This window comes from Polyodon spathula, chromosome 5, assembly GCF_017654505.1.
Source record: "Polyodon spathula isolate WHYD16114869_AA chromosome 5, ASM1765450v1, whole genome shotgun sequence".
Lineage (NCBI taxonomy): Eukaryota > Metazoa > Chordata > Actinopteri > Acipenseriformes > Polyodontidae > Polyodon > Polyodon spathula.
In genome coordinates this window covers 68,797,018-68,812,238 of record NC_054538.1, presented here as the reverse complement: position 1 = coordinate 68,812,238, position 15,221 = coordinate 68,797,018, and the positions used below count along the sequence as shown (strand labels likewise).

The window sequence follows — 15,221 nt, the reverse complement described above, 5'->3', positions numbered from 1 at the left end:
CAATATTCGTTGTTGAGTATACTGTCATGTAGGCATGATGCTGTCTATCTTCCAGAAACTCCTGCAAAAACTAACCACACTGCAACTTTGTCCAACATTTTTGAAAATGTTTGCTAACATAATGTTCAATAAGACCTAACTTCCGCCTTGTAGCACCACAAAAAAGTGCTCTGCTTATTGAACGCAGCCCAGGGCTTTTTGGCGGAAGCACTCAAAACAAGCTTTAGATTGTAAATTTCTTACAGTTACAACGCAAAAGTGTAAATGATATACACATATTTTTAGAACACTATTATAATGCAGTTTAATAAAATATAATCAGATTGTAATGTGAAATAGGTGACATGTGGACTTTAAAAGAACAGGTTTAATCTGAGAGAGAGGGAGAGAGAGAGAGAGAGGGAGAGAGGGAGGGAGAGAGAGAGAGAGAGAGAGAGGGAGGGAGAGAGAGAGAGAGAGAGGGAGGGAGAGAGAGAGAGAGAGAGGGAGGGAGAGAGAGAGAGGGGAGAGGGAGGGGAGAGGAGAGGGAGAGAGAGAGGGAGGGGAGGGAGGGAGAGAGGATATTGAATGATATATGTTTGTGGTATGTGGTTTTTATTCGCCACAGGAGGTTTTCTCAGTAAACCACGAATGGTTTATGCAAGGACATCCTCACAAGGCAACCGTACATAACCATGCATTTTACATTACATCAATTAATTCGGGGATTATTTTTCTTCCAAGTTTTTTTTCTTCTTCTTTGCAAGTTTTCTTCCAGGACAACCTTGTACTTGGCTTGATTTATGCCAAAGCTGCCCGATTCCAGCGTTGCTGAAGCACCCCCAGATCATCACCGATTCTCCACCACATTTCACAGTGGGTGCGAGACACTGTGGCTTGTAGGCCTCTCCAGGTCTCCGTCTAACCATTAGACAACCAGGTGTTGGGCAAAGCTGAAAATTGGACTCATCTGGGGGTGCTTCAGCAAGGCTGGAATGGGCCGATTTGTCTTTGTGAAGGGCGCATGAATCAAGTCAAGTACAAGGTTGTCCTGGAAGAAAACTTGCTTCCTTCTGCTCTAACAATGTTCCCCAACTCTGAGGATTTTTTTTTCCAGCAGGACAATGCTCCATGCCACACAGCCAGGTCAATCAAGGTGTGGATAGAGGACCACCAGATCAAGACCCTGTCATGGCCAGCCCAATCTCCAGACCTGAACCCCACTGAAAACCTCTGAAATGTGATCAAGAGGAAGATAGATGGTCACAAGCCATCAAACAAAGCCAAGCTGCTTGAATTTTTGCTCCAGGAGTGGCATAAAGTCACCAACATCAACGTGAAAGACTGGTGGAGAGCATGCCAAGACGCATGAAAACTGTACTTGAAAATCAGGGTTATTCCACCAAATGTTTATTTCTGAACTCTTCCTAAGTTTAATTAGTATTGTGTTGTTTAAAAATGAATATGAACTTATTTTCTTTGCATTATTCAAGGTCTGACAACACTGCATCTTTTTTGTTATTTTGACCAGTTGTCATTTTCTGCAAATAAATGCTCTAAATGACAATATTTTTATTTGGAATATGGGAGAAATGTTGTCAGTAGTTTATAGAATAAAACAAAAATGTTCATTTTACCCAAACACATACCTATAAATAGTAAAACCAGAGAAACTGATAATTTTGCAGTGGTCTCTTAATTTTTTCCAGAGCTGTGTGTATATATATATATATATATATATATATATATATATATATATATATATATATATATATATATATATATATATATATAATATTGTAGGTTATATTCAAAATAAAAACATGTATTGTAAAAGGCAGTTTGTTAATGAAATGTAACTTATGTTCCACAAACAGAAACACACACACACAAATATAAATTCTAAGTAGTAAAACGTGTAGAAATTACACTTTATATAATTCTGTGTGTATGCCTGCTGTGCATGTGTGTGTGTGTGTTGGAAAAGTAACCAGACAAACAAGTAGCTAATGCGCCCTGTAATTCAGAATGTGTGCGGGAGCACGTGAATTCATGTATCTTGTTAAATGTTTATATCTTCATGGCAACGCATAAAAGCTCTCCTCACAATGTTAGAAGTCATTCTTTCCCTAATTAGTACACAGACAGGGACATTTAAATATCCCCGCTCCTAAATCATTATGACTGCAGTAGTTTGTATTGTCACGGCCCGATTAGTCATCCTAAATCATAACTTGATGGAACCGCAATTCCTGAAAAGTACGGCCAAAATATTGTGAGGAAAACTATCATTACTTGTCCATGTAAACACCGTCTCAGTTTGTCAATTTGCAGACAATGTGTTTGAACAAGGCAGTGTTATTCTTGTTAATATACTACATGTATAATATACCTCTCTGCTGTTTGCTAACGTTACCGTTGCCACTGAAGGGGCTACAGGCTGTTTGGATAAGTCAGACACAGGCAGATCGGCAACTGGCATTTCCTGACTTGACTCGTTCTCAAGGAAATCAGGAGCCAAATCAAAACAACATATTTTATTAAAGACATTTTAAAGTTGTAAAAAAATTGTATATAACAGTTATCAATGGCAGTGTTGTTTGAAGTACCAAACCGCAGCTCCGTCCTCAGATTCAACAGCGCACCACTGGATCGGAATGTAAGTAAAGAAACATTCAAAACTAGTCTCGGTAAGCATGTTATTCCACTTATGTTATTGTTATTTTTTTTTTTTTTTGCAAGGTATTTAAAGAAAGCAGCCGGTCTTTTCGGGGCTGCTGTGTGAAGAGCACGACTGTGTGTCGTAGTTCTGAAGGGTATTGTGTGAAAGCCTTTTCGTGAATCGTGTTGTTGTGAAACATGTTTGTACATGTTTGTTTATTTTCGTTTTATTTATTTTTTTGTTATTAAAAACAGCGCGGCATAGCTTTGAAAATTCAATTTCTATGTGTGCTGGGTCTATTTTAAAGGGGCAATGAACGATTGTGAATATCGGCGGGTTTACTCTCCCTCTCTCTCTCTCTATATATATATATACAGTGCCCCCCTTTTATAAAGCTGTAGAGGGCTATAGTTTGTGTTCCGTCTTACAATGAGAGTGCTAGTGTAAGTGTAATGGCATTATGGGGCAAATGACCATAAGCCGTGACCATACCGCCTTATAACCTGTTCCGCAGTATAAAAAGACGTCTTATAAAGGGGGAGCACTGTATATAAGGCAATTGACTTCCACACTGAGTGCTTTAAAAGCCAGTTGGACGAATATTTTCCTCATTCGGGGCGCTCACATTTTTACTGCCGTACTGGGGTACGAAGGCGTAGTGGCCACCCTCGTTTTCTAACCTAACTGTTCTTTTACTGTCGGCGCCACCTAATCGGGATACTGATAATCAGGATTGTTGGTTGAATGGGATACAACTCTGGGAGACGGTTCTTCCCAGTGCTATTTATGTCTTTTAATAGGGACGTCACTTTGTTTAATTGGGATACTGTACTTTCAAATGATGAACAGAGATTGCTTTTCAGAGTGCAGTGATTACGCTGTGACTTGTGTATTGCGTAAACCACGTTGAACTCCTGAAGAAGGCGGAGTCCTGTGGTTTCTGTTGCAAAGAAAGTTGGCGTGTTAACTTCGCAGGTGAGAATTTTGTTTAGGAATTAAAAAAAAAAAAAAAAAAAAAAGGCCTTATTTTGAATTATGTATTTAACATTTAATCAGAATGTGATTAAATTTTTTCTTTTATTTAAGAATCAAAAAAGCGTGGCTAAGATCGTCTCAACTGCCTCTCGTTTAATTAGGACAGCCGCTTATTCGGGATATTTTTCCTTCGCCGGAGGCTTCCCGATGAGTCGAGGCCGACTGTAGTTATTTATGGCGCGACTGCTATGACACTGTGAGAAGCTTAGTAGAGTTTAAAATATAGAAAGTGCATTATAACATGGAATTTGTGCAGGAAAAAAGCATTGAACAGGTTGACGGTCGTTTTCAGAGATGTGCTCATCTACGAGCATGTTTATGCTGTTGGCTCTTCTTTGCTCCTGTGAGAAGAGAAGGAATATTGGTGTTAGTAATGAGATTGACAGGTGTCAGTAATGGAAATAAATGACAGTTAAACACCCACATCTGGAGTAACTAAGCCCCATACATACTGGCCCCACCCATGTCAATTGCTGAATCCTGCAACCCCAGAACAGATCCTGTACAAATGCAGCCAGTAAATGCTGATTAACTGCAACCAGTGATATCAGATGCAGTTACAATATAACTATATTAGAATGTTTGTTCTTTTGCACTCAATTCACAGCAAGTTTCTTTATGAATTCCAAAAACGCTGAGCACGGCAATTGTTAGGTCGAAACATGTTCGTTTTTTTTGTGTTTTTAACCTCGAAAATAAAATAGGAACTAATAATTATTTGACCTTGCTGCTTTGAGTGTGGATATCCAATGTGAGGGAGACAATATAAATATATAAAATCTTAATATGTAGGGCTTGGACAAAGATTCAGATTTTCAACATCTTCTCCAAGAGATGGAGGTCAGGCTAAAAGTCAGGATAAGGAAACAAGCTAGACAGTAAGAACTGTGTCTCTGTCCTATGAAACAATGAATTCCACAATCTGAAGCACATAGCGTCTGGTATAACTACACCCCATTCATCTTGGTCCCACCCACAAGATCCAGATCCTCAGGCAGTAACCCTAGATGGGAAGCATGCACTCACACGCTTGTCTCCTCCGCAGGCTGTGCAGGGCCAGGCTCCTCCACAGTCTCCTCGATGGTTTTATTCTCCAGAGTATTCAACTGCCTCTGCTTCAGGTATAAGCTGAGCTTCTCCAGCATTTCAATGCATAAGTTGATGACCAGGGACAACCACGCCAGCCCAAAGAAGATCCAGACTGCCACAACCTGACTGTACCAAAACGGGTAGATTATGTCAGGGTCGTCTCCTACAGAGGTGGGCATAGGGAAAGAAATAATCCAAAAAGCTTTGATGGTAAAACAAATTGACATTTTAGGCAAACTTAAATCATGTTTCTAATCTTTTTTAACTTTGATATTGGAGATTCTTGAACGTGAAAAATCACAAATTTGCATTTGCTATAACAGAACATGGCTAGCCTTTGCAGGGTTGAGATGAAAGGTACAGAATTAGTAAAGGACTAAACCTAACAAGTTTACCAAGCGTTTGTTGTGCTGTAAAAAAATTTCTATGATTTTTAAATTCCTATTGGAAATTTTTTCAGTGTCTCAAAAGCTAGTGATTTATATCATAATGAATCTAATAGACAGTATCAAATCTTCAAATATTTTATCTCTAAGTAATGATTTATGAATTCAGTGTTGGTAATTCCTGTAGATTGTAGACCCTTAAGCCTTTCTCACACCAGATGTATGCCGAGCATTGCAGGACTCAATCACTGGCCAGCCAGGAACCAGGAGTGAGTGTCTTTCATGTGGAAAATGCACTGCAAAAGGAGTTCATTATTGCTTCACTTGGTGGAAACCTTTGAGTTAATTAAATTTGCTCGAATTGCTCACCACACGTCTGGTGTGAGAATGGCTTTTGTCGACCTCTGTAGAAAAAGTTCAATAGAATGTCTTTTCCATGTATTTTCATTGGCTGAAAATAATAGGTCTGGAGTCACTTTTAGTATTAAAGCATCTTTCTTCCTGTTAATTCACAGAAATATTGTAGCGCGCATCTCTCTGAATGGGTGGGAAACCTAATTACCTGCAACATAATCCCCAAAGCCAATGGTAGCTAGAGTGATGAAGGTGAAGTAGAATGCCTCATGATAGGTCCAGTTCTCGAAGGTGTGAAAGACGTATGTTGGGATGAAGATAAACAATGTCATGCCGACCAGGAAGGATATCCCAGCGACTGCAACTCGGGCCGTTTTCTGCAGAAATAGAACATCAAATACATATTACATTGCTATTCCTTGAAGTAAATTAGATTTAATGAATGACATTTTAATACATTTGCACCCATCACCTCACAGATATTTTGCTAACCGCAGGCTGTACAGTCCTCTTCTGAGATACTTCAAGTACATGCTGTGTAATTCACAATAAAAGCCATGCTATGATATGTTATATATGTTTGATTAGAGTGTTACTATGTCTAATGTAAACAATACAGTAATTTATCACTTTTAACTATATCTTCAGCTTGCCAGCCTTTTGGGCATTAGTTTAAAACAACCCCTACACTTGGAAGGTGGTGGGAGGGTTTTTTGTCATTGGACCAGGCAACAGAGACCTTGTGTTTTGGACAATTAATTGAGGTGCTAGCTGCAAGTGCACAGACCAGGGCTTCAAATGGGAATGAGTGCAGTCTCGGGTACAGTGAGCAGCTGGATTATACTGTATTTCCAGGTTAATTAGAAGCGTTAATAATATTTTAAACTAGATAAATAGTCGCTGCTGGTTTGATATATTTACCCTGCGATTGATCTTCCTTCCGATGTAACCACTGGTTCTCTGCTCAATGGAAAGCATGAACTTGCCGAATCTGTTGAGTACCACCACGTTAAGAGGGATCCCGAACAGTGCGAAGAGCACACAGAACAGCTGACCACTAGTCGTGGTGGGACTCATGTCCCCATAGCCTTTAACAACAAGAGGAAAAATATCAATTCAAGTCCATACTGAAGATCACCCATGATAGAAAAGAGTACAGTTATCCAGAACCAGTATCTTTAAAGAGTGAGCAGCTTCAAATGTTTTTTTTTTGTTTAGTTTTTTAGTTTTGTGCTGATTAAATGGTTATTGTTGCAATTACTCAGATATGTACTGTAGTTTACAGTCCTTAACACTAGAACTACATACAACCGTCGCGCCCACAAAGCGTGCAGCTCCATTTTAAAACGGCTTCGATATGAAAATGAAAAACAGACAATTGGATACAACTTAATATTTTTATTTGTGAACATCATACATAACATTGTATGCACACATAAAATTTTAAAACATAAATAACTAGTTATAAAAATACCATAAAACAAAAAATATAACAACTTATGCAATGTGAAAGCACTTTGTGTGAAACAGAGTTCAGAGGCTGTGTCTGTCTGTTCAGAGTTCTGTTACATTTCTAAGTAAAATCTACGCAGAAAACACGCTTTTCGCTTATACCAGTGCACTTCCCACAGACTGCCTTGCCATCTAGTCTAATCTGGCAAGTCTTTGGTCAGTGTTTGCCAGATTGGGCAGATTTGTTTTTTATTGTGTGTGAAAAAATAGCGTTGTGTGGGTGGTGATTTTTTTGGGCTTGTTTTGGTCATGTTGGCAGGTAATTCAGGGTTTCTCTGGGGTCCATGAATTAAAAAAGAAAGTTGGGCATCAACACATCTGAAACATATGATCTGAGTTCTTCAGCCAATTTGCTGTTGTCCAAATGGCAGACAGACAAGCATGGCACCTCACCTATGTGAAAATGACATCCGCTTGTGCAATGGAAAGTGTTGTGTGCTTGGTTAATGGTGAACGACATTGAGGGTTAATGAGGGAAATTCAAATAACTGAAAACTGTGTAAATTGTCATAATACAAAAACATTATATAGAAAAGAACGGGATGCCAATCCTAACCTTAAAACATGGGTTGACAAGATAAAAACGATTTGCAAATGTTGCAAGCGTTGTAAATACTGATTTTTTGTTTGTGGTATAGTTTTTTTAATTTGCCTTATGAGGATGTCCTTACATAAACTACTTGCCACTGTTTGGTCAATTTTGATGCATTAAAGGTGCACTTAAACCTTGTATCATGTGCAGAGCACTGCTATTCTACAAAGCTGCTGATTTTTATTAAGCCCAAGCAATCAAAACAGTGAACAAAAATGTTCAACTTGAATCAGGCTTCGAGAGACTGTACTTCTCAACACTGAATAAATGATGGGAAAAAAAGAATTTTAAATCAACAAGCATTTACATTCACCAGATGATGTGGATCTCAGTCACGTTCTATGCAACTACCTGAATCAATGGGCATGCTTTGGATGTCAGATCAAAGAACTGCTGCTTCGAAGATCTGGTATTAGAAGCCATAAAGCTGTTAACCTTACCAATATCAAATGCCCATGTGGAAAAAGCTTTCTCTCAGGCTGCTCTTCTCAAAGAAAATATCCGAAACAGAATGGGACTGTGACATAGCACACCCCGCCCCTGTGTGCATATGCATTACTTTGTATTTGTATTTGTTGTATTATTATTATTATTATTATTATTATTATTATTATTATTATTATTATTATTATTATTATTTAAAATGTATTGTTGGTGTGTAAAAATAAATAAATAAATAAATACATTTTTTAAAAAAAAACCCACCATTTTATTGTTATTGTTTGACAGCCTGGATGGGGTTAGGATGTCATATCCAGATAAAATCGTGAGAATGCATTGGGCAACAGCTAGTGATTATTGCCAAACTGGTTGTTGACCACGCCTATGAGAAACCCTGTACCGAATGTGGCAGAGGGATAAACTAGATAATTAATAGCCAGTTCATCCCCCTGCCACAATATCAAAACCTGCAGCTCTGGCTGAACATGGTAGTGTGTTCAGAGGCAGAACGAGACGTGAGTGAAAGAGAAACTAAAAATCATTACAATTGCTGTTCGTGCTGGGTTTATACCAGGGCAGTACTTGTTTGTTTGTCTGTTTTGGCCAACATGCCTTTTTAAAATTTATTTATTTTTTAAATATTTTATTAGTGTTTTGTTTTGTTAAACCTTTTGATTTATAATAAACTGGAGCAACAGCGGATTCGCTCACATTTATTGTTGTCTGTCTACTTCCTGGCCTGACATCACCACCAGGCGCTGTAAATTCTGGGAACCCTGTCTGTGGTAAGATGCTTTTAACATAGGTCAGGAGCTGATCTAGTCTTATGCCACAGACATATGCAACATAGGCTAGATTGGCCAAAGGGTACTGATAGAGGATGCTGGTTCTTACTTCTATTAATCCTTCAAGACTTGAAACATATCATTGCATAGGGGAGGGACTGACGTTACCCTTCCTGATAGTTTTTGTTTTCGTGTGATGTCAGGCAGCCCGACAGAGACAAAAGCAGAAACAAAACATCACAGGAACTTGTTTAGAGCTTATAAAATAGGGTTAAACGCTGTAAATCTGATGTATTTAACTTTAGATAATTATATCACAACATTTATTCTGTCTCACGTTTTAATATATATTTTACAATAATATCAAGAAACAAGTAGATAGTAACATGTACTATTTCATGAACTAATTGTGTCAGGTATGTTTTTTTCCTCATTACTGATAAGAATGAAATGAAAATTTATTTAGTTACAAATATTTATTTTGAGAAAATAAATCGAGAGTAGTGTCCATTATTTTCCTGAAAAAAAAGTGAAACGTTTATATGGTTTATGAAGTACTTTATAATGTTCTAAAGACTGTTCTGAAAAAAAATGACGCCATTTCCAAGATGCTACTGTAAAAAATAGGTTTTTGGTGATTTTTTTTTTCAATAGGAAGAGAGTCAACTACAGCCAAAAACAGCTGGTTCTGGGGGAGCATCCCACTGAAAAATGCTTGGTCCTGAAAGGGTTAAGAAACTTTCTATGTGTTACATATGTTTATGGCAGGCAAGTAGAACTGAAGAGCAGTCCCTGAATGTTAAAGCTTTCATAATCACCTCTTGAAACAGACTTGTGCTTTGACTACAAGTGATAAGAAGTGATACTCTTCCTACTCACCTATGGTTGTGACAACAGTGGCACTAAACACAGCTGATCTGCTGAATTGCCAGAAGCCACGGAGCGTTCGGTTCCCTGTAAAGATGATCCCACTCTTGTACGCCCAAATTACTTGCTATAGGTGAAGAAAAGAAAAAAAAAAGTATGGCAAGCCAAATTATCATTTAGAGATATGTCAAATCCATTTATAGATATCTCTAAATAGTTGACGATATCGCTAAATCATTTCCAAATATCTCAAAATATTTGAAGATATCTCTAAATCATTTACAGATATCTTTAAATGGAGCTTAAGTCGTTTTAAGATATATATTGCATTCCACACAATACTGTTTTCAGATGTACAATTTCACAATTAGGCTTTTTTATTGTTTTATTAGATATCTTTAAATACTTTTCAGATATCTCTACATCATTTGATGATATCTTCAAATAACTTTCTGTTCATTTAGAGATATCTCAAAATCATTTGAAGATATCTTCAAATGAACAGGAAGCCATTTCGAGATATCTTTAAATGAACAGGAAGTTATTTGAAGATATCTTCAAATTTAGAGATATCTTTAAAACCCTCATTTTAAGATATCTCTAAATGATAGATTGGCACACCATGCTAGCACAATCCATATGGTTTCCATAGTATTTAAAGATATCTGTAAATCAATTTGAGATATCTTTGTTTCATTTTTGGATCTCACATTGATTTACAGATATCTTTAAATTAATTTTAGATGTCTTAAAAACTAAAAAAAAAAAATTAAAGATATCTGGAATTCAATTTGAGATATCTTGAAAGGTTTTACAGAAATCTCTAAATATTTCAAGATAGCATAACATTTAATTTGAGATAACTCTAAATGATAATTTGGTTAGAGATAGTATGTGCTCTATTACCTGTGACCTGTGTCCAATTTTCTTAAAGTAAACACAAAAAAATGTAACAACTTCACTGGATCTCAAGTGGCAAAACATAACATGGCTCACTTTAGCAATCAGATTACTAATACAGACAAGGAATGGCTACATATTAAGCATGGCTATTATCAAATGAAAAAATAAAAAGTGCTCTTGAAAATGTTCAACCCATCTGAAGAGATGAGATCATGAAGCATAGTAAGGTAGGAAACGCCTTTTGCTTTAAATAATTTCTATGTTAAGATATTATACTATATAGTTCACTATTGTCATGTAACTGTCAAATCAAAGCTTTAGAAAGATTAGGTTTAAAATGACAGTTTATGAAAAAAAAACACTTAAATTAATTAATCAGACCTTCCTCTAGAATTAACTTCAGGAGACCTTTGAAAACTATCTAAAAGTACTAATGCCAATTTCTAACAAACAAAAACACTCAGAGAGCACACATAATGCAAGGGTTGTCTAAATTTGATTTCTCAACAGAAACTTTTGTGCAATCACTGGGTCAATTCACAGTCCAATACTTCAAACACAGTCATAGATTCTGAGATAAAACTGAAACAGTAATTCATCTGATAAAGACAGAGGCAAAACAATTTTAAAATGATTTTATAATATGCTGAGAAATACAAAAAAAGCAAAAGCAAAAGCAAGAATGTTAGCAAATGGAGAAACTCCCCTTAGTACTCTAAATAAATCAACTGAACCAATGTACCCCTTCTTGGTCTTAATTGACAATCTTTTCAATGATACCTATGAAACCTTATAGCCAGATTTGACATCCTGGCTTCCAAAAGCAAGCCCGAAAAACACTATAGTTGTCTGTCCCCCTTTTTAAAGAATACAATACCACGAAACCCCTTTGGAAGAATAGGTAAAACTGCACTGTGAGGTACTAATAAAAAGTAATGCAATAAGCATTGGTTGGCAACAATAGGGAAGAGGGAAAGAAGAGAGAACTGAGTAATGTGCTCAGCACTTTGGTGGTTGAGTATCAAAGCGACACGAGAGTCTGTCTGTTTAATCAGGATTAATCCTGTGTCAGTAATGATTGGATCAAAAGCAACTTCTGTAGCGGTTGTCTTGATGAAAGGCAGCTAGCTGACCAGAAGTTTGTTTGTATCTTTTCAGAAATTCTGTCTTACCTGGGCAAAGTTTTCCAGTGCATGCTGTTCGATGCAGCTGAATTGTTCCAGTAATTCTACCTTCTTTCTGTCAAAAATCTGAGAGTTTTCCTCCATTTGATTCCCTTCCAGGTACCAGAAAATAGCACCCCCAGCAAGAACATATGCAACGTAGATTAAACTGAGGATCACGGTGGTGGGGATCTGAAACCTTAAAGAAACCATGTTCCCGATGAGCTGAGACAGGTGTTGAATCTAAGAGGGACTGGGGCAAGCAGAACGATTTATTTATTTTGCAAACTACGGCAGTCAAATTGCTTCCCATCACTCAAAGAGAAACCTTTCTGACAACTTAACTTTCATGCAAATAGATTGTGAGTTATCCAAAGGTCAAAGTAGAAAGGGAAATATGTTGTATCCATGTAGCACCACCAAACCAGACTAGGATGAAATGTGCTTCTTGTGAGTTCATAAACATGTATTCTCAATTGGTTTCAATGATTAAACTATTTAATTTAAATGATACATTATGACATTAAAATAAATTCAAAAATTAAATACAGTTTGTATCTAGTTATGTAAATTGTGTAAGGTCAGATGTATTACAAATGACACTTAAAATCCTGCAGTGCAAAGGAAACAGTCTTGAAGCCCAGGTGTTAAACCTGGACAAAGAAAATAAAACCGAATCAATATGGGTCAGAATAACGGACAAAAATTCAAAGGGCATAATAATAGGAGCATGCTATAGACCGCCAGATTCAGACGATGAGCACAATAATCTGTTATACAATGACATTAGAAATACGTGTAACAAAGGAGAAACCATACTAATGGGGGATTTCAACATCCCCCAAATAAAATGGCAAAACCCGGTGGGTAGCACGAAGGATGAAATAGAAATGGTGGAAATGACGAATGACTGCTTCCTAACACAATTTGTCAAGGCACCGACTAGAGGGGAGGCATGCCTTGATTTGGTCTTTTCAAATAACGAAGATAGAATAACTAAAACAGAGGTCAGAGAACCACTGGCAAACTCAGACCACAACATGGTCTCATTTGAAGTGTTTTTTAAAACCCCAAAAGTAATGACTAAAGCTAAGGTTTACAATTTTAGAAAAGCAAACTATGAAGGTATGAAACAGAGACTAACAGAAGTAGATTGGAGTAAAATAGAGAAAACACCCACAGAAGAAGAATGGTTGTTCTTCAAAAATGTAGTACTAGAGGCGCAAAACAATTACATCCCTAAAGTAGACAAATCTAAATGTAAAACTAAATTGCCAAAATGGTTTAATAGATCAATTAAAAAAAATATTCAGCGAAAAAAGGCACTTTACAGAGCATTAAAAAAGGACCAAAAAGAAAGTATGCAGAAAGAGTACACAGAACTGCAAACGCAAGTCAAAAAGGAAGTTAGAAAGGCCAAGAGAGAAATAGAAATGAACATTGCTAAGGGGGCTAAAACCAATTCCAAAATGTTTTTCCAATATTACAACAGCAAGAGAACATTCAAAGAGGAGATTAAATGTTTAAGAGATACAAATGGCAAAATCGTAGATGAAGAAAAAAAAATAGCAAATATATTAAATGATTACTTTTCAGGAAGATTTGACAACATGCCCCACATGTCATCCAGTTCCTATCCAGTTTTAAATAACTTTAGCATAACTGAGGCAGAAGTGTTAAAGGGACTAGGAGCTCTTAAAATAAACAAATCCCCTGGGCCGGATGAGATCCTCCCAGTAGTACTCAAAGAAATGAAAGAAGTAATTTACAAACCGCTAACCAAGATCATGCAGCAGTCTCTTGACACAGGGGTGGTACCGACAGACTGGAAAATTGCAAACGTAATACCGATCCACAAAAAGGGAAACAAAACTGAACCAGGTAACTACAGACCAGTAAGCCTGACTTCTATTATATGCAAACTTATGGAAACTATAATAAGATCCAAAATGGAAAATTACCTATATGGTAACAGGGTCCTGGGAGACAGTCAACATGGTTTTAGGAAAGGGAGATCGTGTCTAACTAACTTGCTTGATTTTTTTGAGGATGCAACATCGATAATGGATAATTGCAAAGCATATGACATGGTTTATTTAGATTTCCAGAAAGCTTTTGACAAAGTCCCGCACAAAAGATTAATTCTCAAACTGAACGCAGTTGGGATTCAAGGAAACACATATACATGGATTAGGGAGTGGTTAACATGTAGAAAACAGAAAGTACTGATTAGAGGAAAAACCTCAGAATGGAGTGTGGTAACCAGTGGTGTACCACAGGGATCAGTATTAGGTCCTCTGCTATTCCTAATCTACATTAATGATTTAGATTCTGGTATAGTAAGCAAACTTGTTAAATTTGCAGACGACACAAAAGTAGGAGAAGTGGCAAACACTGTTGCAGCAGCAAAGGTCATTCAAAATGATCTAGACAAGATTCAGAACTGGGCAGACACATGGCAAATGACATTTAATAGAGAAAAGTGTAAGGTACTGCACGCAGGAAATAAAAATGTACATTATAAATATCATATGGGAGATACTGAAATTGGAGAAGGAATCTATGAAAAAGACCTAGGAGTTTTTGTTGACTCAGAAATGTCTTCATCTAGACAATGTGGGGAAGCTATAAAAAAGGCTAACAAGATGCTCGGATACATTGTGAAAAGTGTTGAATTTAAATTAAGGGAAGTAATGTTAAAACTGTACAATGCACTAGTAAGACCTCATCTTGAATATTGTGTGCAGTTCTGGTCACCATACTATAAAAAAGATATTGCTGCTCTAGAAAGAGTGCAAAGAAGAGCGACCAGAATTATTCCGGGCTTAAAAGGCATGTCATATGCAGACAGGCTAAAAGAATTGAATCTGTTCAGTCTTGAACAAAGAAGACTATGTGGTGACCTAATTCAAGCATTCAAAATTCTAAAAGGTATTGACAGTGTCGACCCAAGGGACTTTTTCAGCCTGAAAAAAGAAACAAGGACCAGGGGTCACAAATGGAGATTAGACAAAGGGGCATTCAGAACAGAAAATAGGAGGCACTTTTTTACACAGAGAATTGTGAGGGTCTGGAATCAACTCCCCAGTAATGTTGTTGAAGCTGACACCCTGGGATCCTTCAAGAAGCTGCTTGATGAGATTTTTAGGATCAATAAGCTACTAACAACCAAACGAGCAAGATGGGCTGAATGGCCTCCTCTCGTTTGTAAACTTTCTTGTGTTCTTATGTTCTAAATAGATAGCAAAGACCTGCAAGATCCAGCAGTGCATAACAAATGTATTTATGTGAACAAAAGGAAGCATTAGATTACAAACCAGCTATTTCTTAGAATTCATCAGAATAATTCAAATTGTAAGTAACTTCTGCATTCAACTCATAAAACATATGCAATAGCTCTTGTACAGCTCATTCTTTAAAAGCAGCATACATACTAGATATCAAAAGCATTAA

At 37.0% G+C, this 15,221-nt stretch overlaps 1 protein-coding gene across 1 annotated transcript; it reads right to left on the bottom strand.

The window, feature by feature from the left end:
• Nucleotides 1-4,698: 4,698 nt before the first annotated feature.
• On the bottom strand, nt 4,699-11,981 carry kcnk17 (potassium channel, subfamily K, member 17). The gene is made up of 5 exons (XM_041251514.1): nt 11,778-11,981; nt 9,715-9,829; nt 6,427-6,593; nt 5,714-5,882; nt 4,699-4,928 (listed from the first exon to the last, which is right to left on the bottom strand). The coding sequence occupies exons 1-5, from the start codon at nt 11,979-11,981 to the stop codon at nt 4,699-4,701; spliced, it is 885 nt and encodes a 294-aa protein (XP_041107448.1).
• Nucleotides 11,982-15,221: the final 3,240 nt, after the last annotated feature.